At 33.0% G+C, this 26,805-nt stretch overlaps 2 protein-coding genes across 2 annotated transcripts in view; both read left to right on the top strand.

The window, feature by feature from the left end:
• The window catches only part of LOC114327551 (protein FAM114A2), a 43,596-nt gene extending 39,365 nt beyond the window's left edge, over nt 1-4,231 (top strand). The window contains exon 6 of the mRNA XM_028276226.2: nt 4,026-4,231. Coding sequence (XP_028132027.1) covers nt 4,026-4,100 — 75 coding nt within the window. The 3' untranslated portion in view covers nt 4,101-4,231. The remainder of the gene's footprint in view (nt 1-4,025) is intronic.
• A 5,964-nt stretch (nt 4,232-10,195) lies between these two features.
• The window catches only part of LOC114327541 (nose resistant to fluoxetine protein 6-like), a 97,793-nt gene continuing 81,183 nt past the window's right edge, over nt 10,196-26,805 (top strand). The window contains exon 1 of the mRNA XM_050657342.1: nt 10,196-10,466. Coding sequence (XP_050513299.1) covers nt 10,229-10,466 — 238 coding nt within the window. The 5' untranslated portion in view covers nt 10,196-10,228. The remainder of the gene's footprint in view (nt 10,467-26,805) is intronic.

Raw genomic sequence — 26,805 nt, 5'->3', positions numbered from 1 at the left:
TTACAAAAATTACCATCAAGCTGAAAATTGGCAGGATTGTTCAAAATACCATCCATCATAAATGAAATCTAAAAAGTCCTCATAAATCCGACCCGAGCTAAAAAATTTACGCGGGGTCAAAGGTCAAATATAGTTTTTAGCGATTTTCAGCGAAACGGTAAGTTTTATCATAAAATTAGTTCTAACAAAAAATATACATTAGATAATTATCTATAAAAAATGTCTTATTACTTTTTTTCCTAAGAGCCACCGTTTTTGAGATACAACGATTCAAAAAGTTATAATCGTCATAATATGCGCACACGTTTCCACACCACCTTTGAGGTAGTGTACTTAGCGCGTTTTTTAACGTGGTTTCCTTAGTAGGCCTATTCCACGGATCTATTATGATTCTGTTTAATTTGAAGCTATTGAATAATTGATATTGGCAAGGGTTAAAAATGATAAAAGTTATAAAAAGCGGTATAAATAAAAAAAAGGGAATATAATAGAATAGAATAGAATAGAAATATGCTTTATTGTCATGAAAAATTGTAAAATTTTATCGACAAAGCTTATAAAAAGTCAAGACAACAAAACAATAACAATCCAATTTACTAAAATTACATAAATCGTCAATATATTTACAATAATAACAATAATAATGAAGTTAAACAGAAGTAGTCAATTGCAAAATTTAAGTAAATTGCAAATGCATAGTCTACCTAGTAATTAATAAGTTTAAAAGTTAAGCTGCTGCATCTGACACCCAAATATAGACAAAAAAAAATGATAATAAAAATACTACTTGTGCAAAGGGTACTGTAATTTCTTAGTTATTGATTAAGAAAATCTTCTACTGAATAATATGGTCTTTCAGATAGGTAGACTTTTGTCAGTTTACGGAATTTGGGGAAAGATGCTGCAGATTTAAGTTGTAGAGGGAGATGGTTGTAAAGTTTTTTTGCGGAATATAATATAGATTTCTTTACTAACTCAGAGGACGGGGTCGGCATATAGACGTCAAACGTAGAATTTCTCGTGAAGTAGTCATGATTAGGTCTTGGTGGAAAGACATGTAGATGTTTACGAATTAAGCAAACAGTTTCTAAAATATACAAAGATGGAAGGGTTAAAATTCTGTGATCTTTGAAGTAACTTCTGCAATGTGTTGTTCTTCTGAGGCCAAACAGATATCTAATTGCTCTTTTTTGTAATTTGAAAATAACATCGAATTGGGCAGCTGTACCAGAACCCCAAAAAGGAAGACCATAACGAAGATGTGACTCGAACAAAGAAAAATATGTTATTTTGGAAGATGCTAAATTGAGTTCATTAGAAACAGATCTTACAGCATAGCAAGCTGAGGATAGTTTCTTCCTTAACAAATCGATATGGTGGGACCATTTAAGGTTACTGTCTAAAAAATACCAAGAAATTTCACAGAATCAACGGTACTGATCTGGCTGTTATTAAGAGGTAAGGGTTGAAGGACTCCTTTATAAGACAATGCTACTGTTTTATCTAAGTTAAACGAGAGTAAATTAGAGTCAGACCAGGTTTTTATTGTAAGTAGATCAGAAGTTATAGTAGCATGAAGAGTTGCAATATTTGAGTTGCTCCAAGTGATACTGGTATCATCAGCAAAAAGAAAGATTTTTCCATCGATTTTTAAACTAGTGATGTCATTAATAAAGATAAGGAAAAGTAGAGGACCCAATACTGAACCTTGAGGTACCCCACATACAATGTTTTTGAGACTAGAGTCTGTATCATTTGCCCTAACCAGTTGTTTCCTATCATCCAAGTAAGATTGGAACCAATCTAAAGAAATACCTCGAATTCCGTAGAAATTTAGTTTTCTTATCAAAATGTTATGATTTACACAATCAAAAGCTTTGGCGTAGTCACAAAAAACGGTGGCAGTGTGAAGATTATTGTTCAGTGCTTGATAAACCTCATGTAGTACAGAAAATATGGCATCAGTGGTGCATTTATTATTTAAAAAGCCGAACTGATTTTGTGATAAAATGTTGTTTTCAACTAGAAAGGACATAAGTCGGGCTTTTATGAGTCTCTCAATAATTTTGGAGAGTACCGGTAGTAGTGCAATAGGTCTATAATTGCAGGTATTAGATATTTCACCACCCTTATGAAGAGGAATAATGATGGCTGTCTTCAGGCACTCTGGAAATTTACCTTTCTCAAAGGAATCATTAATTAGTGAGATGAGGACTTCTAACACATTTTCTGGGAGATTAGAAAAAATTTTTATCGATAGACCATCAGTACTACAGGAGGATTTGCTTTTGATACTATTGATTGTTTGGATCAGTTCAGATTTATCGACTGGTTTTATAAAGAATGAATTCGAGACCTTTCTTGAATTAGGGAGATAAGCAATGGGATCTTGTTGTGGCAAAATAGTTGATGTAATATTTTTACTCACATTAACAAAGTATTCATTTAGATTTTCAGGGTCTGGAAGGGAAATTGTTTTAGCAGTGTGGGTTTTATTTCGAAGATCGTTTATTATGGACCAAGTTTCTTTTGCAACACTTTTTGAGCTTCCCAAACGGTTATGGTAGTAGTCTTTTTTAGCTGATTTTATAAGTTTAAGATAGGTTGCCCTGTACTTGGTGATATATTCAGTGATAGAAACGTTGGTAGTAAATTTCCTGATATAGAGAAGAGAACGCATATTCTTGGAAGATATTCGGATACCTTTAGTAGTCCATGGTTTGCGATGTTTTGGCTTAATTGCAATTAAAGGAAATGCTTTATTGAAGATACGGACAAGCTTATCCAAAAAAGTACTGAAATTATTATCCACGTCCATAGCAGGAAAGCGCCACTCAGAGGTTAAGCATAAATTTTGGAAATTACGAAAGTTCCGGGTGGAAAAGATCCTGCCTAAACGTCGGGTTTTCGAGGAGGGTTTGCTCAAGATATTAAACTTCGTATAAACTGCTTCATGATCAGATAGTCCAGCATTAATAATTGTAGAGTGGACATCAAGGGGTGAAAAATCTGAGACAGTATAATCAATTATGGTAGATGAAGTTTTTGTAATCCTTGTAGGAGAATCAACGTGCATTGTTAGACCATACGATTCAAATATGTTGACCAAGGATATTTGTGTAGCACTAGCAGCAGCATAATCAATGTTAAAGTCCCCGCATAAAATTTTTCTACTTTTATGGGGCAGGTCATCTAACAAACTTAGCAGGTTCTGAAAAAATAGTTCCACGGAAGAGTTAGGTGATCTATAAATGCAAATAATATAAAGATTAAGATTCTTATTGTAAATTAACGAAAACTCAAAGAAGGCTTCACTTAGCAGAAAGTCATATTTTGTTACCGAAGAAAAATCATTGCTCGTAGATAGAATTAGGGTGCCTCCGTAAGCTGAGCTTGGACGATCATACCTAGCAATTGTGGTGGGAAAGTTATCCAACTGGTTCATAATTTTCTAATACTTCTGTTTCCTCTTGTACTTGTTCTTCTTTTTCTGCTTCTTCACCTTTAGTTCTTCTTCTTCTTCTTGTTCATCATGGGTGCAAGTAAATTGCCCCAGTAATGACACATCGCATGGCTCCTCGATAGAATCAAATGAATTCTCAATTGTTGGTGATTCAACATTGAAGCACGACCGGTTTTGACAATTAGTGCATGCTACCGAGCAAAACAGTCCAACTTTATTGCAACCACATTTAGCGCTACATCCCTTTTTACAGTTGCAAAAAATTGTGTTCAGGAGTTTTTCCGGCGCAGGTGGGAGTAAAGTTTGAAGTGGTTCTAATGAACTATCGACTAATTTCCATCCCCAGTCTTTTGGATCTAGCTGATAACCAAGCCACACTTGAACTTGGTAATATACCCGAAAAAGATGTTGATGAGCAGCCGCTGAGGTTGGAGAAAGACAAGATAACTGCACTTGTTTTTTATTATCACTGTAGTATCATTACATAGTATCATTATAGTAATGATACTATATCACAAATACTGTTTGTATATTTTTAATTGATATTTGGTTATATTTTTAGGCAGGAAATAGCAGTTCATACATACAAGATGCTTTCCAATTACTAATTCCTGTTCTTCAAGTGGGCGCTGTGTAGTTTTTAGGATTAAAACTTAGTTTTCAAATTGTTAAATTATTACTTCCAAAAATTTTATATTATGTTTAAACATTGATTTTATCACTAAAATAATCTATTGTAATATAAAATAAACCTATAAAGCTATGAAATTGTGCATTTATTAGAAAAGGAAAATTTCAATCTCTTCAATTTCAGTTGAATTCACTGTTTGCAATTGACAAATAAGGACAATTGACAAATATTGACAATTGACAAGCTAAATGAATACTTGGAGGCCAAATTATGTATTGAATAGCCACACAAACACTACTGGGACTATACTTGAGGAATCCATCTTTATGATTAACTCGGATAGGATGATACCAGAACTAATCTTTACTGAGAAGATTAACACAATTATACCATCTAGCTAGAGAACAAAAAGTCCCAAATATGGGGACTTCATATGGTTCACTAATGGATCTAAAACTGCCCATGGTACTAGACCAGGAATCTTTGGGCAAACATGTAACTATAATAAATCTTACAGCCTAGGTCAACATACAACGGTGTTCCAGGCTGAAGTTTTTGCTTTGGCGGCCTGCCTTGATGAAATCATTGATGATACCCTAAAGCTAAGAGAATCAACATTTACATAGATAGCCAAGCGGCTATTCTGTCAGTAAAGAATCCACTTACGAAATCAAAATTGGTGAGACCTCCAAATTGCAAAGATCTTCTCAACAACCTGACAAAAGACAATATCTTTAATATGGGTGCCATGTCATGAAGGGGTGCATGGGAACGAATGAGTAGGTATGTTGGCAAAACAAGGCTCGAGAGAAACTTTTGAAGGCCCAGAACCTTTCTGTGGCATCAGTAAAGATGCTACTAGTGCAGCCGATATGTGAAACAATTGTGCATTTAATGATAAAAGCATATAATTTGGACCACATATACTATACATATAAAGGTTCAAATTTAGATATGAGGCTATCTCAGATTTTTCCATTTACAAAAATGGCGGGCATTCAAAATGGAGACTATACGTATGTGACTAATAGCACGATAACTTTTGAACAAGACGTCCGATTTCAACCAAATTTAGTATATAGGTTCTTTTTTGATTTATAAGATCGAGGTCTTAAACCGGAAGAATCGGTTTACCAAAAGTTGTGTTTTTCCTGGTTTTTATGTAAAAATATGTTGTTGTTTTTTTCAATTCTTTCACCCTGTATATATTAATTATGTATTATTAATTTTTTCTTTTCGTAATAAATTGGTAATTAATTCCTTGGGGTTGAATTTTCGATTTTCATCATTTTTTCGGGGGTGAGTTTTGCGCTAGGGGATGATGGGGTAGCACGGTAAAACAATTTTTAAAAAATCAAGTCTTAGTTTTTTTTTGTTTATTAGGCAATCTGTTATAACATATAACAATAGGCACATTTTATCTGAGAAATAATGACATGAAGAGATTGTGACCAGCGCCACACATCTCTATAGAGATAATATTAAATTACTGTATTACATATATTAACTTGGCTACTGTAACAATATTAATGTCTGTGCGGTAAATCTAATGGTGTCTGTCTCTTTAACCGTTTTGTTTCCCGACTGTTGTCTAACAAATTAATTGCAAGCACATTCGCGTGGCTTCCAAGACGTACGATGTATTTTGCACTTAACTCCACTATCACTTCACGGACGGTTTTCGTTTCCAGATCATTGTAAATATCCCTGTTAGTAACAAACCACGGAGCACCGATTATTGAACGTAACACTTTGGACTGGACTTGGACTTAGTTTTTTGAAGTAAACTATAACATACTAAAATTTCATGCAAATCCTTAATTCTTTGCCGAAGGTGTAGAACGTCGTTAAAAAAATACGAGGCTTTTTCCTATTGGTAGGGGAGCTCAAGCGGCGATTTTGCGCGTTACTCGAGTGCTTCAGAAAATCACATGGGGAGAAACCTTTACCCTGTAAATGCACCCTTACCATATATGGACTCTTAATACATGGGCGTGCGTTGGGGTTGGGGGCAGTCCGTAAAAAAATCTATCCTTAGAAAAACTCGAAAACGTTTTAAACGAAACACATTAATACAAGCACAATTAAGTACAATTAAGCACACACATTAAGTACATGAAGAACAGTGTACACCCATACCTCGCTTAACGGCCTAGATACGTTCCACGAAACATGGCCGCAAATCGAAATGCCGTATAACATATAACGAATCAATTATTCTAATACAAATTCATAAAAATTTAATGGGATCGGTTCCAAATTTGTTAATTTTGTGACATAGTTTGTCGTTAAAAATGCATTTTATCTGTTTATTTTATTTAAATTAAAAATACATACAAAAAAGCACATACACTGGTATATAAAATAATATTAGATTCCAAAAACCAAAAATGATCTATAAACTCCAAGCTTTCTTTTTGGATCTCTATATAACGGGTAAATGATTTTTATTTAGTCCTGTAATAGGGCTTTTCATCGATTGTCATTTGTTTCGAGCTTCTGATATATGTTGTATAATCTGTGTATAATATTAATATACATGGATTATACAACATATATGACACAGTGACGGTTTAAGGCATCATGGGGCCCTAGGCGCCCAAAAGAAGTAGGCCCCTTTATAGCGACCGTTTTAAAAAAAATTTACAGATTTTTATGTTGTTTTGGGAAGTAGTTACTCCAGAAATAAATTACGACAATGTAAAAAAGATCGTTTTTCTTTTTTTTTACATTTCGCAACAACTTCTCATTAATAGTCCATAGCTAATATGCCAAAGAAAAAAAGGGATATTGTGTCTATATGTGATTCTGCCCTGGGTGTGAGTGCCACCCCTTCGGGGGTGAAAAAACATACATTCAAAATAAGTGCGGAAATGGATAAACTGATTAATTATGAGTAACTTTTGTTCAATCGAGTTTTTTCACTATTAGAAAAAATATTGCGTATACAAAATTTAACAAAATGGTGTATGTATGAAGTATAATATATAGACACAGTATAAGCAGAATTGGAGCTAATGAAAAGTAGATTCTTATTCGACAAATTCCAAATCAAATCTTTCAACGTAAATAACCAAAAAATGAAGCACTTTTCGGTGAAAAATCATCACAACTTTTTTAAAGTGTTAAAAAAGTTTTATTTTTGTTTTTTTTTAAACAATTTTAAAGCAAGTTTTTTAAGTAAAGCTTAAAATAATGTTGATTCCTTTTTTTGGTAAAAAATCTTGAAAATTTATGAAAACTTTCAAAAATCTTATAAGTATATTATTTATATGATCTGTAAGTTTCAGTGGTTCACAGTGCTTATATTTCAAAACATTGGGATTTAAAATAAAATCAATTTTTCTGAAATTTTGAAAAAAAAATGTGTTTCTTTTTCAAAATAACTTAAAAATTATTAGTGGTACCAAAAAGCTTAGTAGAAAAATGTCGGTTTTGCTTTTCTGAATATGTATTTCAGATTTTTGCTTTTTTGGAAGATAAAAATTGGTTAAGATATGACTTCAAAATTTGCATATCCTGGGTAGAGAATTTTTCATTTATTAAAAATTAATAAATGAAAATAGTTTATATCCTTGTAGGATCGGTACTCATCGGAGGGACCGCAGACGTTTGGATACAATTAGCGTCTCTTTGCAAAAACAATGACGACTTTGCTAAGTAACAAGACACTCAACACACACACTACCCAGTACACTAGGTACCTGATTGGAAAAATCCACTGTACCATGCCAATGGCCATTAGTTGTCGAGGCATTAAGCCAAATAAAAAAATTGCATATACTCGTGATTAGTGACTTGTTCAAGCCCTTTTTACTACATCCCTTTTATAAATAAGAACTTTATACCGATAAAACTCACAGAGCATATAAACAATACATAAGTACAGTAGCTTGTGAAGCAGTAAAAATTAATTTCATTTGGGATGCTAATTAGGGGGTTATTTTCACCAGTTTTTTTACCAAAAAAATGGGATCAACTTTATTCTGAGCGTATATTGCTTACTTTTTATGTTAGAAATTTTTATTAGCTACAACTCTGCTTCTACTGGGTCTACAGACTGCACACATACACCACTGTTTCAATGTTTTAAAAGCATTTTTGCTAAGAATATTTTTTTCGATAAAATACTTACTTTTTAAGTTATTTGCGAAAAACCGTCTAAAAACCTGTTATTTTTTGTTGAAAAATGAAGATATTCACTTGCAAATAACTCGAAATGTATTGACTTAATGAAAAAACTATTGAACAAAAGTTGCTTAGAATTAATCAGTTTATCCAATTCCGGATTTATTTTAATGGTTTCTTTTTTCACCCCCGAGAAGGGGTGGACTCAACCGTAGAGCAAAAACACACATTGGCACAATATCACTTTTTTCTTTGACATGTTAGCTATGCTTATACCAAATTTCATGTCAATCCAAGCTCTTGTTTTAAATCCAAAGGTTATTTAAACTCCGGAGGTTTTGCAATATTTTACCGTTAGTGAATGGACTATAAGGCCCATCGGTGGGTAGAAATTGAAAAAAAAAACGTATCATACCAAAATAATTACCAGCTTCTAAGCAAAATTTGCTTGCAAAATTGATTACCAAATTGAGGGAATGATTAGAACATGAAATATAAAAATGCGTTTGAAGATAACTGCTTAATTTGTCTTGAAGTCGGTTGTATTTTCCTGATATTTGACAGAATACAAAGCAAAAAAATGAGTTTGATTGGAAATTATAAATTAACCATTCTTTTTTTTTTGTATCAGTTAGCCGTATTTAATTTTTTTAACATTTTATTTTTTTTTCAATTACTGCTTAAATAATTCAATATTAATTAATGCATTTGTGTGGGATGCGGGCCCCATCAAGTGCCCGGGCCCTAGGCGGCCGCCTAGTCCGCTTAATGGTTAATCCGGCACTGATATGACAGAAGCTCGAAACAATTGATGTGAATGAAAAGCCCTATAGGCCTTGGATTTTCGGACAAATATATTAGAAGTGGTTTTAGTGTAAAATCACCAGTGGCATTTGCACCAAGTAGCAAAGTTAATCGTTCTTTAGACCATTTATAACCAGGGGCAGGGGCAGGTTTTTAGGTTTTTGAAATGTACGTGCAATCAGGCATTTGCTTCAAATAAATTCCTGTTTCGTCTACGTTAAATACTTGTTCAGGTTTATAACCACGTTTTTCAATAATTCCCTTAAAAATGTTGATATATTCCTTAGATGCGTCCTCATCTCATTTTATTTTCAAATTATGCATAAACCAGTGAAAATAGAAAAGAGTGTGCATTGAGGTTGCGTTTGCTCGAGAATGACAACATAAGGTCGTTATAGCGAAACATTTTAGGCCGTAAATCGAAACCGTGCCGTAATTGAACAAGGCCGTTATAGCGAAATGCCGTACACAGAGCGGCCGTATAGCGAGCTATGGGTGTATATTTAAAAAATCTGACGATTTGAGCAAGGCGTAAGGAAATGGGTGAGTCACAAAGTTTCACAAAAAGCGAATATTTCGCGAAATTAACATCAGATCGAAAAACTGAAAAATATGTGTTCGATATTTTTGAAAAATCTATCAGATCACACCAAACACGACCTCCACGTAGGTGAGGTGGGGGGTTATTAAAATCGTAAATAGGAACGCCCATCTTTTATTGCAGATTTGGATTTCTTACGTGAAAAAAAGTAACTTTTATTCGAGACATTTTTTATAATCGGAAAAAATGATTTTTGGAAATGAAAACTTAAATAAAAAAATGGAAAATTCCCCCTAAAACGGAAAACTTAACTTTTTTTGGATTTAGGATCAATCTTCATAACCCAATAGGTCCCCCAGGACGCTTTAGTAACTGCAGATTTAGCATCCAGGGCTCCCCTACTATATTGTTAATGTTACAAAAAACAAGTAAGATATATTATTACAAATGAAGGCTACCGCATATTGGTATCACATTTAAAAATTACTTAAGTGCATTAGTTTTAAACTAAATTATAAAAATAAACCCTATAAGGTAAAACCAATTAGTAGAATATTATCATTTTTTCTGATAAACTACCTACCTAATTAACCGTTTCAGCCTAGTTTAAAATTCAATTGCAGTTTACTATCTATAGCCTGTCTAAGCACAACTGTTGAAAATGGCAAGAAAAAATGTAAAATTTCTATTTGGACTTATAGTTTTGTTTTTTATTCAATGTCAAGTGCTTCATTCAGATGCTAAGACTCTAAACCAACCCTATAAATTTCTTCTTAACATTTTAAAGAATAAGTTTAATGAAGTATTGCAAGCTGTAAAAAATAGCGATCATCAGTGCGCTAGAGATCTTAAACGACTTTTTAACGATTTTATACATATGGAAAGATGGGCATTGGAAAGTAAGAGCATGTTTTTATTATTTGTATTATTCGTTTCATACAGTGGCGTAGCGTGAGTGTCGGCTGCCCGGGGCGGAAGACAATTTTTCCGCCCTCTTATTTAGGTATTTTAATTTATTGTATCCTATACATTACATGCATTAATTATAGAGAATCTTGGCGAGAACAGTCATTATTATTAATCACGTTTATTAATACAAAAATTCTTTACAAAATATTCATATTCTTTCGAAATTACTTAGGCACCTATCACTTAAGATTAGGTACACCTTGACGATCGACAACATTAAATAAAATCAATTCTTTATTAGAACTAGAAACACTTTAGAAAAGTAAGAAAATAAGTAATTTAGTATAAGTCTTAGATATTAATTTTAATTTGAAATACATTAAGTAGCAAAATTAACGCACCACCTTAAAAATTTGGCATTTTTGATGTCTCGAATTTCCTAAACCTGTAGGTACTCCGATTTAAGTGATTTTTTCAATATGTTATAGCCTTATTCGTTGGTAATATCGCTTTAATAATATTGTTGCTAGAGAGATAAGTTAGTATTCTATACTGGGTGTACCAATCATACTGTGTTTTTTTCTAAAAGTTCGGAACGCCCTGTGGAATATTCTAGCATTTATAAAATACTGAAATTAAAACCTAACTATGACCTCAGGTTTTCTTAACATTTTATTCTTTGATTCATTTGCTTATATTGAAAAATAAAACAGTCAACTACTTTAACAACTAGCCATGTTTTTCGTCAATAAATCCTCATTTTCTGCTTAGTTTAATAACCACGCCTAAAGTAGGCTATGAGAAGTTAACAATTTGATAGATGTCAAACTGTTAACAGTCAAAATGTGCCGGGTTTGTTGTGAAAATTAGTCGATTTATTATTTAAAATTTCAATTAAGTCCGTAATTGTTTTTGTTATTTGGTGAAAATGGAACGCGCTGCAAGGAATTTGCAGCGACGAATTTCCTCGACGTCATATAACGTCGAAGAAACGTCAGTTTTGGTCGAATATATACACGTGTTTGAAAATTACGTCATATAGACGTCTTTTGTAAGTGATTTTAAATAAGTAAGATTAATGACGTTAAAATACGTTGAGAAAACGTTTTCATTTCAGACAGTTTAAGTCTGACGTCACAAAATTGGGAGATTACTCCAAACAATTTCGTTAAATAATGTTCATAAGAAATTTCTCATTTATTGTTTACGTGGTTTGTGTCTTGTGTAATAAAATAAGACTTTTCATTTGATATTTAGTGGAAGAAACGTGTTAATTAAGAGATTTGTATTCGTTTTTGTTCAGTGAGTTAGTTTAATGCAATATGCTTCTTGACAACTGTTTGAGGTTATGTTTATTTTCTGTTAATGAACTAATTATGTGTTATCGAGTTTAATTAAATTAATGTTCATGATTCTTTTTGATTTAATGGACAGCGTTAAATTAAGGCATTAAGTATGCTGGATAATTTGTTAATAAATTATTTATTAGTTTATATATGTTGTTTCAGTTTTCTGGACATCGAAGTAAAAAGCGAAACTAAACAAAAATATCGGAGAGGACCACAAAAAATCAAATGGTGGCTGCTGAAAGATGAGAAAGAAGGTCTATTCAGGAGAAGAATAGTAGAAAAAATATGTTGGAACATGAAAGGAAGCCCTAATACAATTTGGAGAAAAATGGCCAGTAGTATTAGAGAGACTGCTATTGAAATACTTGGGAAAACGTCAGGAAAAAAGTTTGAGGATAAAGAGACTTGGTGGTGGTCAAACGAAGTACAAGGAAAAATAAAAGAGAAGAGAAAATTATATAAAAAGTGGTAAGAAACCAGATCCGACACAGATCTTCAAAACTATATGGTGGCGAAAAAGGAAGCGAAAGTAGCAGTAGCAAAAGCCAAAGCAGAAGCGTATTCAAACCTATATGATCAACTTGATACCAGGGAAGGCGAAACGAAGATATATAAAATAGCCAAACAGAGAGCAAGGAAAGCAAAAGATTTTAATCAGATTAGATGTATCCGAGATGAAAATAATAAAATACTAGTTCACGAAAGGGAAGTCAAAAAGAGATGGAGAAAGTACTTTGACAGCTTATTAAATGAAGAATTTGACAGACAGCCTGTAGAGTCAACGGAGACAGTAGCAGCAATGGTCACCAAAATAACCAACGAGGAAGTGGCTCAAGCGCTTCAAAAAATAAAGAAAGGAAAAGCGGTAGGACCAGATGATATTCCTGGGGAAGTATGGAGAGCATTGGGAGAGACAGGAACAAGGTGGCTAGCAGGTCTATTTAATAGAATTATGGAAGTCGGACAAATGCCAGACGAATGGAGAAGCAGTATACTGGTACCTGTTTACAAAAACAAGGGAGATATACAACAATGTACAAACTACAGGGCTATAAAACTGCTTAGCCACACCATGAAAATATGGGAAAGAGTAATTGACAGACGGATACGTGAAGAGACCGAAATATCCGAGAATCAATTTGGCTTTATGCAGGGTAGATCAACAACAGATGCAATTTTCATTATAAGGCAGTTGATGGAAAAATACAGGAGTAAAGAAACAAACGCTCATATGGTATTCATTGATCTTGAGAAAGCATATGATAGAGTTCCTCGAGAGATTCTGTGGTGGGCACTCAATAAGAAAGGAGTCCCTGGTGAATATGTAAAGATTGTGAGGGATATGTATGAGGGAGTAACGACTAGTGTTAGGACAGGTGTGGGAGAGACTGATAAATTTCATGTGAAAGTAGGATTGCACCAAGGCTCTGTGCTTAGTCCGTATTTATTCTCATTAGTTTTGGACCAGATAACAGCGAAACTACAGGGTAACATTCCATGGTGCTTAATGTATGCCGATGATGTCGTGTTAGTAGGAAATAGTGAAAGAGACTTAGAACAAAAACTGGAACAGTGGAGACAAGCTCTGGAGGAAAAAGGTTTAAAACTTAGTAGGACAAAAACAGAGTATTTGGAATGTTCATTTAAAGATGGAGCTACTACAAATAAAATGGTATCTTTGGATGGTGAAATGATTGTGAAAAGCAATAGTTTTAAGTACCTAGGATCGGTATTACAGAGTAATGGAGAAATAGATGGAGATGCATGCAGTAGAATTAGGGCTGGGTGGATGAAGTGGAAAGAAGCGAGTGGTGTGTTGTGTGACAGAAAAATTCCAATGAAGCTGAAGGGAAAATTCTATAAAACAGCCATAAGACCGGCTATGATGTACGGGACTGAATGTTGGGCAGTGAAAAAGAAAGAGGAACAACGAATGCATGTGGCGGAAACGAGAATGCTTAGATGGATGAGTGGAGTGACAAAGAAGGATAAAATTAGAAATGAGTATATTAGGGGAAGTCTAGGTGTGGCACCAATTGATGCCAAAATGAGAGAGCATAGGTTAAGATGGTTCGGTCATGTTCAACGTCGAGACGTTAATCACCCAATACGAAGAATAGCTGAAGTGCAGATTCCTGGAAGGAGTAGGAGAGGAAGACCAAAGAAGACCTGGGGGGAGGCGATAAGGCAGGACATGTTGGTAAAGGGGATTAACATTGATATGACCCAAGACAGAATTGTGTGGAGAAATGCAATTAGGGAAGCCGACCCCGCATAGGGATAAGGCAAAGAGAATGATGAATATGTTGTTTCAGTTTTGACACAGTAAGTAGGTAGGTATACTTATATAAATAGTGAAAATTCTATAATGCGAGGGCTGGTACAATCATACAGTATCAATGTTAGATTGCTTCTAATGCAGAGCACAACCGATCTTAAACAAATGGTAGTATAATATCTTCGACACATGGGACGTAGAACGGGTTTCATGTTACCTATTTTTTATACTACCTATTTTGAAACATCTGAAAGAGGTCACTTTTTGAAAGTATTAAAGACGTGATTTTACCGACGTATAAAAGTCGTCACCTTTTTGACGTCAAATCGATGAGACAAATACACGTGATTTTCATCGTCGGTACTACACGTCATAAAAACACGTCAATTGGTCATGTTTATGACGTGTTATCTACGTTATAAAAAAGGCGTTTGGTTGCCTGGGTAGTAACCTTACATAGCGAAGGAGTTAGCTACCATGCTATCGGCTCCTTATATTGTTAACAATTTTTTGCTAATATACGATAATGCAAGAACTCACGTTGCACGAACTGTAACCGAATATTTAAAACAGGTAGATCTTCGGACTTTTGAATTGGCTACCGCATCGTCCAGATCTTCACCCAATCGAACATTTGTGGGACATAAGTGGCAGAAGACTAGTGTGAGACAGCGTTTGACACCTCCTAGATGCCTAGAACCTTACAAAAGGTAGATACAGTATCTCTCGAGATTTGGAATGATATTGTTCAAGTCCAATAAATAGCAAACCTCATTTGTAATATAAAAGTACATACATATCTCTTTTAGTCGAGGAAATGAAGCATTTTGGCTTGCAATATTTTTGTCCAACATGAATTTACTTGAAATTTTCACAGAAGATGGGGAATAGTCCAAGGATCATTTTCTATATCATGCCGCTGTACGCTATAACCTTGGGGGTGGTTGCCACTCCATCTCGGGGGTGGGAATTTTTTATTACATTTTAACCATGTAAATCGATGTAAAAAGTAATTCTAAGAAAAAAATGTTTTTTACATTTTCTTCGTAACACTAATATTTTTCGAGTTATTCGCGCTTGAAAGTAACAGTTTTTCGTCCAAAAAATCGACTTTTCTAGAGGTTTTTTTAAAAATACCTCGAAAAATATGCATTTAATCAAAAAACTGTAAATAACAAAATTTTATCTATTAGTAACACAAACTAAATTCTTTTTCTATAATATTTTTAATACTAATAGAAACCGAGATACGGCATTTTAAAGGTTAGCTTTTCTCGTCAAATGCATAATTTGAAATATTCAAAGCCAAATAACGGGAAAACTTTGCATTTTTCGAGGAAAACTTATATATATATATATATATAGAAATACTGGATATTAGTGACTGTCGATATAAACAAACAACTAGTTTATTAGGGTTGCAGTCAGAAGGTTGGCCAGGATGTTAAAGAAACACTCTTTTGACTTTTTGTCTAGCTTTCGGAATGGTTTTATTCCTTTTTCAAGACTCTGTAATATAGATAAAAAGAAATATGTAAATTTTTATAAAATATCACAATTCGTCAGTTCAACTTACTAGTCGTTGAGATTATTTAAAAGCTTTATGACCCTCAACAATACTAACACAAACATAGAATACAGAAAATAATGGACAAAATACATTCTAAAATTTGGTAAGGATGGTAAATTTTTATATTTATTCTATGACATCTTTTGATGGTGTGTTTTAACTCTGATACTCTATATATATATATATATATATATATATATATATATATATATATATATATATATATATATATATATATATATATATAATTTTAAGTTTCTGTGGGTTGGAGTCAATAAAAAAGGGCTTTTAGAAAACTATTTTATATCTCTCAAGCTTTCGAATGTTAATTACATTCCTTTTCAAGAGCTAAAATACAGAGTTGCTAATAAAGTGGAAACAAAAATGATGTAAAAAATATAACTCACCAGATAAATTTAGGTTGGTTATTAAACTGCTAACTTAAGTAACATCAAATATAAATTATTATCAAAATGTATATTTCCCAGACTGTAAGGAAAATTTATGAATTTTTATTTAATTTTGAATTTAAAATTATCGATAAAATAAATTTTTTTTATAAAATTCAAAGTCAATGTCAAATAAAAAGTCATCCTACATAGACAAGTAAATGAAAGTGGGGTATATTTAAGTATATTACCAAATGATAATTTATTAAAAAGAAAGAAAAAGAAGATTTAAATAAGTAGAAAAATATTTTGTTTTTATATTATAGTTTACAGAAGTGCAATCTTTTTTTAAAAAAGGATATAAAAAATAGAATAAAAAAAAAATTTTTTGGAATCAATGTGTCTTATGGTTTTATGGTGAAATATTTGAATTATAAAGAGTATATATATTATCTCTTTATAATTCAAATATTTCACCATAAAACCATAAGACACATTGATTCCAAAAAAATTTTTTTTTTATTCTATTTTTTATATCCTTTTTTATAAAAAAAATTTGCACTTCTGTAAACTATAATATAAAAACAAAATATTTTTCTACTTATTTAAATCTTCTTTTTCTTTCTTTTTAATAAATTATCATTTGGTAATATACTTAAATATACCCCACTTTCATTTACTTGTCTATGTAGGATGACTTTTTATTTGACATTGACTTTGAATTTTATAAAAAAAATTTATTTTATCGATAATTTTAAATTCAAAATTAAATAAAAATTCATAAATTTTCCTTACAGTCTGGGAAATATACATTTTGATAATAATTTATATTTGATGTTACTTAAGTTAGCAGTTTAATAACCAACCTAAATTTATCTGGTGAGTTATATTTTTTACATCATTTTTGTTTCCACTTTATTAGCAACTCTGTATTTTAGCTCTTGAAAAGGAATGTAATTAACATTCGAAAGCTTGAGAGATATAAAATAGTTTTCTAAAAGCCCTTTTTTATTGACTCCAACCCACAGAAACTTAAAATTGTTTTTTAAATAAGTCAACATAGTACTTCTTTTTCTATATATATATATATATATATATATATATATATATATATATATATATATATATATATATATATATATATATATATAAAGTATACAATTAAACCTTTCAAAGAGTAATAATAAAAAATTTTTAACATGAAAATAGAGCGACTTATGATCAAAAAAAGGTCGGTACCTGCTTTTCTCTACAAAAGAATCAGTGAAAATAACCCCCTAACTACCCTCCTAATTAAAAATTGGTCTTCACCTTTCTGTAATTCCTTGAATATTTGTATTGTCAATACACTCAAGAAGTTTGACCTATTTAAAAGGCCTAATTTTAGAAAAATTGGAGTTTAAAGGAAAAAATATTTTTTGCAATTTCGTATTTTTCACCTTTTACTTTCAAAATATCTTCGAAAATACTGGAGATACGAAAAAAATGATGGACTACTAGATTGTAGCTTTTTTAATTAGTAAAATCATATTGTACATAGATTTTCATTACAGTAAATAGTTAGCGAGATATAGCTGTTTAAAACCTCTATTTACGAGCAAACATCCCCTTATTCGAGCCTTTTAAACCCATCCCAATTAAAAACTAAGGGATCTAACGGAATTTAATTTACACAGTCTTATAGCTCTTCAAAAATATTACAAAATCGTGTTTGAAAAAACTTTTTATCGCCAAAAATGAAGGAGCTATGTTTATAAAACCAATTTTTTTTCGAAATATTCGAATAGTCCGCTTAAGGCACATTTTCAATGCGTGTATAATACCACAGAACTGGTTCGTATACTCGAAGATGACTTAAAAACTATTTGTACAATAGGTATTTGTACTTCTACGTATTTGTAAATTCCTATTTTTGCGTAAATAAATGTTTTTGTAATTCTTTAATTCTACTTTTTTTCTGTATAGATCTATTAAATTATCTACTTATAAAAATTGTAATGTTCTTAAGGGTGGTTTTTAAGGGTTGAAATATTATGATATTATATCCTAAAGCATAAAACAATCATTATTTTTAGCCAATCAAAACCAAATTTTACCCATATTAAAGTTTACAATGTTTTTATATAATTTTTGACAATAAGGGGTAGTGTAGTGTACACCCCTTGAGGCGACAACATCGACGCCCTTGAGCATGTTATACAGTAGCGTACTGATAGATCCGCGATCCCGAATACCTATATTAAAAGTTTTTAATAAACATTAAATATAGATCATCATATATTTATAAAAACTCGGCTAATTTAAAACAGTAAATTAATATTAATCCTATCGTTTTTCATACTAACATCAGGGCCGGACTGGCTCATGAAAAAGGCGCCAACCCAAATTCTAAAAAAGGCGCCCACCTAATATCTAAACAATTGCGCCAGACCCCCAGAAATGGGTGACAGAGATAAGATATTACTGGCAATTCTTTTGAAATTGAGGGAAGACATGGAGACACTGGAGATCAGAGTAATTATATTATCATAGCCCCCCATTATTAACAGTAATGGGGGGCTATGATAATATAATTACTCTGATCTCCATAGCCCCCCCTTACTGTTAATAATGGGGGACTATAGAAGTAGGAACATCAGGCAAATCGTGAAAGTAATCTTCATGGGTATGGACATCCACCTCTCACTGAGGAGTACGAACGCGGGGACGCAGAAGTTGATTGTGAAGGGAGGTGGAAAATCCTACGCCGAGTTGCTAATCAAGGGTAGCGCAGACACGAGAAAGGAGGGGATTAGCGTCAAAAGCGCTAAGAAGACTAGGGGTGGGGACCTCAACCTCGAAGCGGCAGAAAAAGAACAAGTCGAGCACCTGAAGAAGACTATCGTGGCCCGAACTGAGAGAAACACAGTAGAAGATATCCGGAGCTATCAGGACCAGGTGAAAATATTTTATATAGACAGAGATGTCACAAAGGAAGAAATCCTGAAGATGGTTCGGAGGTATACCGGCAGCAGGAAGCCTAACGACGTCAAACTCGTCTCTATGGGAAAATGGAGGAGTCAATACAACCTTTACAGTCGGAATAGGCGCTGGAAAGAGGAAATATACCCTTTGACCGAAAGTCGTGCAAGATACGAGAGAGTCTGCATGTGCCTCAGCGGTGCCTCAGATGCCTGCAATTCGGGCATAGTAAAACCGACTGCAAGGGAAAAAACAAATCGGACTCCTGCTACCGATAAGGCAAGGGGGCACTAGGCACATGATTAAAGTAGTGAGGCGACTTTCTGCCTTATGTGTAAAGTCCGGTCACAGAGTCGACAGCTTACAGTCCTCGGAGTATAAAAAACTGATCCAGGAAAAGCGTGGCCTCAAGAGAAACCCTGCCAGAAGGGACGAAGAAAAGGTGGATGAATGCACCTAGGACCGGGAATCAGACAAAAACCATCTAATACGAAGTTCCTTCAAATAAATGTGGGAAGGGCGAGGACCGCTCACGATGTTACAGAAACACTTGCACGAAGAGAAAGTTGTGACGTGATCCTCTGTCAGGAGTCCAATGTAAAGTTGGTATCTCGACAAAGAATCAGTAAACGTAGGAGATCTGATGGGACAGGGAAAAACCTATCAGAATGGATCCACGCCACAGGGATTACTTTGCTAAATGACAGTAAGGCACCTACGTTTGTGAGAGATAATAGTGAATCCTTTCTGAACATCTCACTAGTTTCAACGTCACTTCTAAACAGGGTCATAAGCTAGACTGTTTTGGAAGAAGAATCGCTCAGCTTACATAAATATGTGAGTTTTGAAATAACGAGCAAAAGGAAGAAACAGGAAGATAGAGATATCGATCTAAAGATAAAGATACTTTTAAATGAGGAAGTTTTTATGGATGCTTTTGGCTTGATTGGTCCGAGATGCGAGGATGTAAGTAAGTTGATGGAGGGTCTAAGTGCGACATCACAGTTGGCTTATGTGAAGTCAAATGGGAGGTATGAAAGGAAACAACCATACTGGTGGAATGAGCGGCATGAATATCTGAGGACAAATTGTATTAGAGTAAGAAGGGTACAACAAAATTCAACTCGTATCAGTATCAGATTAGCTTTAAAGGTAGCAGATTAGATAAAGAATGCCTGATATGGGTATAACGAGTTGAATTTTGTTGTACCTACTGGCCTTATTATGTAGCACTCCAGGGCACAACAATCTTATATGTATAATGTAAAAATAAATATTGTCTTCGAGAGCGCCGCTCGTTGCATCTAAGCTATTTATTAAAATATAATCAGCAGGGATTGATACCTACGAAAGGCGCCTGAATCGCAAAAATGGTCTTAGAGGGCGGCACGCATCGCATCTAAGCTATTTGATTATCTGATACCTGATACATGTTGACAAGTTGTATTTTGTTCATTGTCTGGCTTCATTATTTAGGATTCTGGAGCGCAACAATCCAGTATGTATACCGTAGTTATGGAGCGCAGAAAATACACCTGTATAATTTAGGCCAATAATTGTGGGATGTAACATGTAAAACTCTTTATATCAGATATAAGATAATCAAATAGCTTAGATGAGAGGCGCAGTGCCCTCGAAGACCATTTTTACAATTTGGGCGCTTTTCGTAGGTATAAATATCCGCTATTTCTATTATATTAGAAACAGCGGAAATTGATACCTATATGTCTTCGAAGGCGTCGATAAAAATTTTCTTCGAAGGCGCCGCTCGTTGCATCTAAGCTATTTAGTAAAATAGAATCAGCGGAGATTGATACCTATCAAAGGCGCCTGAACCGAAAACATTGTCTTCGAGGGCGCCGCTAGTTTCATCCAAGCTATTATAAAAGAAACAGCGGATATTAATACATATGAAAGGCGCTCGAATCGTAAAAATGGTCTTCGAGGGCGCCGTCCGTCGTAGCTGAGCTATTTGATTATCTGATGCCTGATACAAGTTATCTTTTGTTGTACCGACTGTCTTCATTATGTAGGATTCTGATTACTGAGGCCTGTAAAAACATGTTTTATGGGAATGGTATCTGCATCATCTTTGTGTAAAGGTTCAAAAAAAAATTGTCCAGTTTAATTTTTTTATGGATAGATAGGTACTAACGAAGGCAAAAGGCGCACCGGCCCGAGGGCCGGTGGGTCGGCGGGCCAGTCCGGGCCTGACTAACATAATTGATTACTTTACTCCAGCAGTTTTTATAAATAATGAAAATCAAAAATTTTCTACATTTAAATCTCCAGTCATAATTAAAAACCTTAATATCGAATAACTAAAACCGCTTTTAAAAAATTAATATTAGAATGCAAATTACATCACAAAATATATTCTCAAATTGCATATATGTATATTGCATATATTTATAAATAAGTTAAATAATTAAATACAAACCGCTAGGGAGATAAAACGCTTAAATGAAAAAAATAGCAAAAATAAAACCTTGGATAACTGTGGGGTTGATATCTTTAATTAAAGGACGAGATTTTCTTAAAATGGATAGGCGCAAATTTGAGCTCCAATGCGTTTTAAAAGCATTCATTTTTTTCTCGAATCCTGAGAAAACTAAAAAGTATTTTTAAACAATTTAAACGCAGAATGAAAGATTACGTTATTACCAAGGGCCGAAAGCCCTGAAAATTTCTATAATGTCTATTTTAATAAGTTACAGGGGTGAAAAAAAGAGACAATTTAGTGTGATTTTTAATTTCAAATATCTCATTCAAAAGAAAATTTTTATTTATTCTAAGGGACTTTCGGTCCTCGGTAATAATAAAATATAGTCTTTCATTCTGCGTCTAATTTTTTCAAAAATATTTATAAGTTTTTTCAGTATTCAGACAAAGTTACTAAATATTTGACACTGATACGGCTTTAGGAAGATTTTGAATTGTTTATTAAATAATATTGATAGTGTATTTGATACATAATTAGGTCATATCAGCTCTTAGATATTTCAAACTGTATTGATTCAACTTACTGACTTCTTCCACACAGGAAGGACGGAAGTTCTGATACGTACCTGTTAGTTCATTTCAGTTATCAAGAATTATTACTTAACAGTAAAAGAATGATGATGCTATAAATACAAACAAAAGAAGGATTTTTCGTCGAGTGTATTGTTTTGGGATTAGGTATTTTTATAACACTCCTCAATGCAAGTATAAAACTTGCAATGGCTGTGTCAATTTGCAAAATTTTACAACTTTCTAGTTTACGACTAATCCATGAAACGTGCTGATATAAATATAAGTTTTTGAGTTAAAAGGTACCTACAGGCGGTAATTCTTTGGGGGCTATTCATGATCCGATTTGTGGTCCCTCTAGTGTGACCACTAGTGGTCTTACTAGTTGGATGTTGCGCGCCATTCACGGTCCAAGTTTTTATCCAACTAGCCTCCAACTTCAGGCTTTACCTTTCAGTCACCTGTTTTCACGGTGGTGTACACTGCTCAGCCAAAAATGTATCGAGTAAAGTCTATGCAAAAAATAATTCGGAGGATTTGTGTTTTTAAAAATTGGGTACATGAGTGGTTTCATAATTAAGCATGCCATAAGTTTCGTTTGTCTAGCATTTGTCTAGGGCTGATATGAACTAATTAATTTTTACGACTTGTAATTTTTACGACTTTTTAAGATGTAGGGTAGTTATATTCTATTTTAGAAAGAAATAAAAACTTGTTCTAAACTGGAGCTGGGATTTACTTTGCTGTGTGTGGGTGTATCGTGTATTTTTAATAGTAGCAATTTTTCGTGCCATTGCCGGTGGCAATGTCACGAAGTGGAAGTCGAAACATCAAATAAATTTAAAGTATAACTAATATCGCGGCTTATTCCCAATTCAAATAGTAAATTTGCATAAGATGACAAAAGAAAATAGTTTCAGATTAATAAGAAACTGGTTTTTATTTACTGAAAAGAAAATGATTGATCCCAACAAAAAGTAGATAATGAAGAATACTGTATGTTAATAAGGGTAATTTTTGTGAAAGTTTATTTTCTATTAAATATTTGCAAACTAGGAATGTTTGCGTAAAGAAACTTGTAGACATCCCATACGTAATATACTGCGAGGCATAAGTTAGGGATATAGAAAATTTATGCTCACATTCATAATTGATTTTTTCGTGAACGGATTAACGGGTCTTGCTATTTTTTTTACTATTTTAGATATTTCTTTATTATTAACACAGTTGTGCAAAGATTTACTCAAACTTCATTTTTGTACTTATACCGGGTGGAGGAAAAGAAATGTTTTTCTTATGTTAGGTTTGAAACACCCTGTAGGGAGGACGAGGTACAATAATGAGTATGCATCAGAATCGTATTATAGTCTTATGTTTTGTGAACATTTTGTTTTTTGAATGTGCCTGATATCTTGAGAAACAAAGAAAATAGACGGCTTTGTTGTTTAACATGTGATTCAATCGAAACAAAAGTTTGAAACACCCTTTAGGGAGGAAAAGGTAAAATGGTGGTTATGCATCGATACTATTATATGTTGTAGTCTGATCTTTTTTGGACCATTTATTTTTTTAATTTCTCTATCTTTAATAACAAATAAACTAGACGGTTTTACTTTTTAACGTTTAATTTTTATAGTGTTTTAACTGATGACTGCAATACGTGAGGAGGTCATGTCTTGCTAAGTCATGTGCTAAAGAAAAACAGTGTTCAAAGAAAAATAATATGTGTAATGTACCTCTCGATATTTAAAGAGCCTCCAGGTAGACACCGAATCCGTATTACTTTCAGGAAAATTCCATCCCAAAACATCATATAGCCTCCATTAAACAATCTCGTCTCTCTTATGTTGTGCTGTGCATACCGCTTACCTGATCGACAACCGTTTACGTTATGTGCCTTTCTGTTTTGAAAGTTTTGTTAACTGTTATTTTTTAGTGTTAATTTAATTTTGTTTCAGTTAAGGCGTAAAACCACCTATTTTCTTTGTTAGCTTCTTTATCTTTAGAAAGCTAAAGATATCATGCAGGGAGATTCAAAAAACAAAATGTCCACAAAACATAAGACTACAAACAACATAAGAAAAACATTACTTTTCTTCCACCCGGTATAAGTACAAAAAAGAAATTTAATTAAATCTTTTCACAACTGCAAATATCTAAGATAATAAAAAAATAGCGAAATCTGTTAATCCGTTCACGAAAAAATCTACTATGAAAATGAGCAGTGTAGTGGAAATTTTTAATCCAACATCCAACATCGGCATTCACGCTCCAACTTTCTTAGTTGGACCACTAGTGGTCCCACTAGTGGTCTTACTAGTGGTACCACCACCCACTCACGGTCTGATTTTAGATCCAACGTATCACTATCTCTCTCTAGTCGGACCACTAGTTGGACCAAAAATCGGAACGTGAATGCCCCGGTTTACATGTGTTGTGAGAACAGAACTTGGGTTCTAGTCACTTTTAGTAGATAAAACAAGTACAGGACCTTCCAAAAGTTTTCCTTGTGTCTAATATTAAATTTTGTTTTCATTTTTTTTTATAAATATGTATTCTTCGTTTTAATTTATAAGTACCTACACAAAAATAAAAATTTATTAAGAAGTTACATTTTCTATTGTGTACTTGTGTAGTGCAAAATGTCCCCATCAAATTAGAAAAAAAAGCAAAGAGCACACTAGAGCGGGCCCCTGCGGGGCCCTGGCCCTGGTATGTACGCCATGCTCAGTACGCCACTGATGTTATAGAATATGAAGTACAGGGTGAGATGATCCTAATCCCATATTTTTAAGTAAATCGATGCAAGCCGATATTATTCTTTTAGGATAAGTAATTTTTTATATATAGCTCCAACAAGGGTGGTTTTAAGGCTTGAACTATTATGATAGTATATCTTAAAGCATAAAATAATCATTATGTAACTAATAAGAACCAAATATTGACAATATTAAAGTTTAAAATGTTATTTTATATTTTTTTACAAGTAGTTTTTTTAGGGGTAGTTTTCAGTGGCGACGCGTGACTTTTTCTAAAGTGTTACCAAAACCAGATATTAAATATATACCAGATATATTATATATTATCTATATGTATAATGTATTTTATAAATATTTTTATATATACAGTGTTCCCATACATCAAAGTTTGTTCGACTAGACACCGTGAATTTTCAGCTTGCTATTAATCAACTTTTTTTTGGTACGCGCGATCCAGGTCTATTATAAAAATAGATGAAATAAAATTAAAAAATTAAAAATTTAAAAAATTATATAAAGTATCTACAAACTAAAAACATATTTGTTGTTTTTAGGTAAAATATGTATTATATCACCTTTATACTTTATTAAAAAATCCAAATTGTATAATTAGTATACTAATCAGTACATTCATTTGTCATTTTAGCCTAAAATATTAAATAATTTTTATTTTATTGATTATACACTACAATGTACTGTATAATCAATATTATTATATGTCATATTATAATAATGTTGTTGTTAATTAATATATTTCGACAAGTAATTAAAATCGATTATGATTTATATTAGTCCAGAAAGCCACTGCGCATTCGCTAGGAAAAATATTCTAATTCGGATTTTTTGCACAATCTTACTCAAAAAGGACTCCTTTTAACAAATTTGCATGTTGCCAGGACCAAAAGGTGGTCAAAAAATTTTTAAACGTTTTTTTTTGTTTTTTCCTAAAATTATTTTTTTGGCATGGAACAAAGTTTTTTAGATTTTTTGGTCCATTCCAAACAGAAAAGGTCTTTAGTGACTTTTCTCTAAAAATGATAGTTTTTGACATATAAGCGATTAAAAATTGAAAAATTGCGAAATCGGCCATTTTTAACCCTCAAATACTATGTGAAAAACTGAAAATTTAAATGTTGCCAAGGTATGTAGATATTCTTTAAACATCGATTCATGAAATCCCGAAGAGTTTTTTGCAATACAATAATCAAAACTCCTTTGTTTTTAATTTCTAATCACGCGTGCGCAACACTATTTTCCACCGTTGCATGTGTATACAGTATGGTGCAAATGAAAGGAATAAATTGGTTATTTCGTAAACCGGCTACTTTAAGAAAAAAACCCGAAACAGGTCGATTTTTATTTTTAAGTTATGATATTGTGGCATGTATGGTATACTAGTGACGTCATCCGTCTGGGCGTGATGACGTAATCGATTATTTTTTCAAATGAGAATAGGGGTCGTGTGGTAGCTCATTTGAAAGGTTCTTCAATTCTCTATTCAGTAATGTAAACATTTACATAATTATTTATACAGGGTGTCCAAAATTTTTTTATTAAATTAAATTATTTGACAAAAAAATAAGTAGAAGGACACCCTGTAAAAATAATTATATAAATGTTTATATTACTGAATAGAGAATTGAAGAACCTTTCAAATGAGCTAGCACACGACCCCTATTCTCATTTAAAAAAATCATCGATTACGTCAACACGCCCAGATGGATGACGTCACTAGTATACCATATATGCCATAATATAACTTAAAAATACAAATCGACCTGTTTTGGGATTTTTCCTTAAAGTCGCCGGTTTACGAAATAACGAATTTATTCCTTTCATTTGCACCATACTGTCGGTGGAAAATAGTGTCGCGCACGCTTGATTATCAATTAAAAAACAAAGGAGTTTTGAATATTGTATTGCAAAAAACTCTTCGGGATTTCATGAATCGATGTTTAAAGAATTTCTACCTACCTTGGTAACATTCAAATTTTAAGTTTTTCACATAGTT

The sequence above is a fragment of the Diabrotica virgifera genome, chromosome 1 (assembly GCF_917563875.1).
Source record: "Diabrotica virgifera virgifera chromosome 1, PGI_DIABVI_V3a".
NCBI lineage: Eukaryota > Metazoa > Arthropoda > Insecta > Coleoptera > Chrysomelidae > Diabrotica > Diabrotica virgifera.
This window is presented reverse-complemented; position numbering and strand designations above follow the sequence as displayed.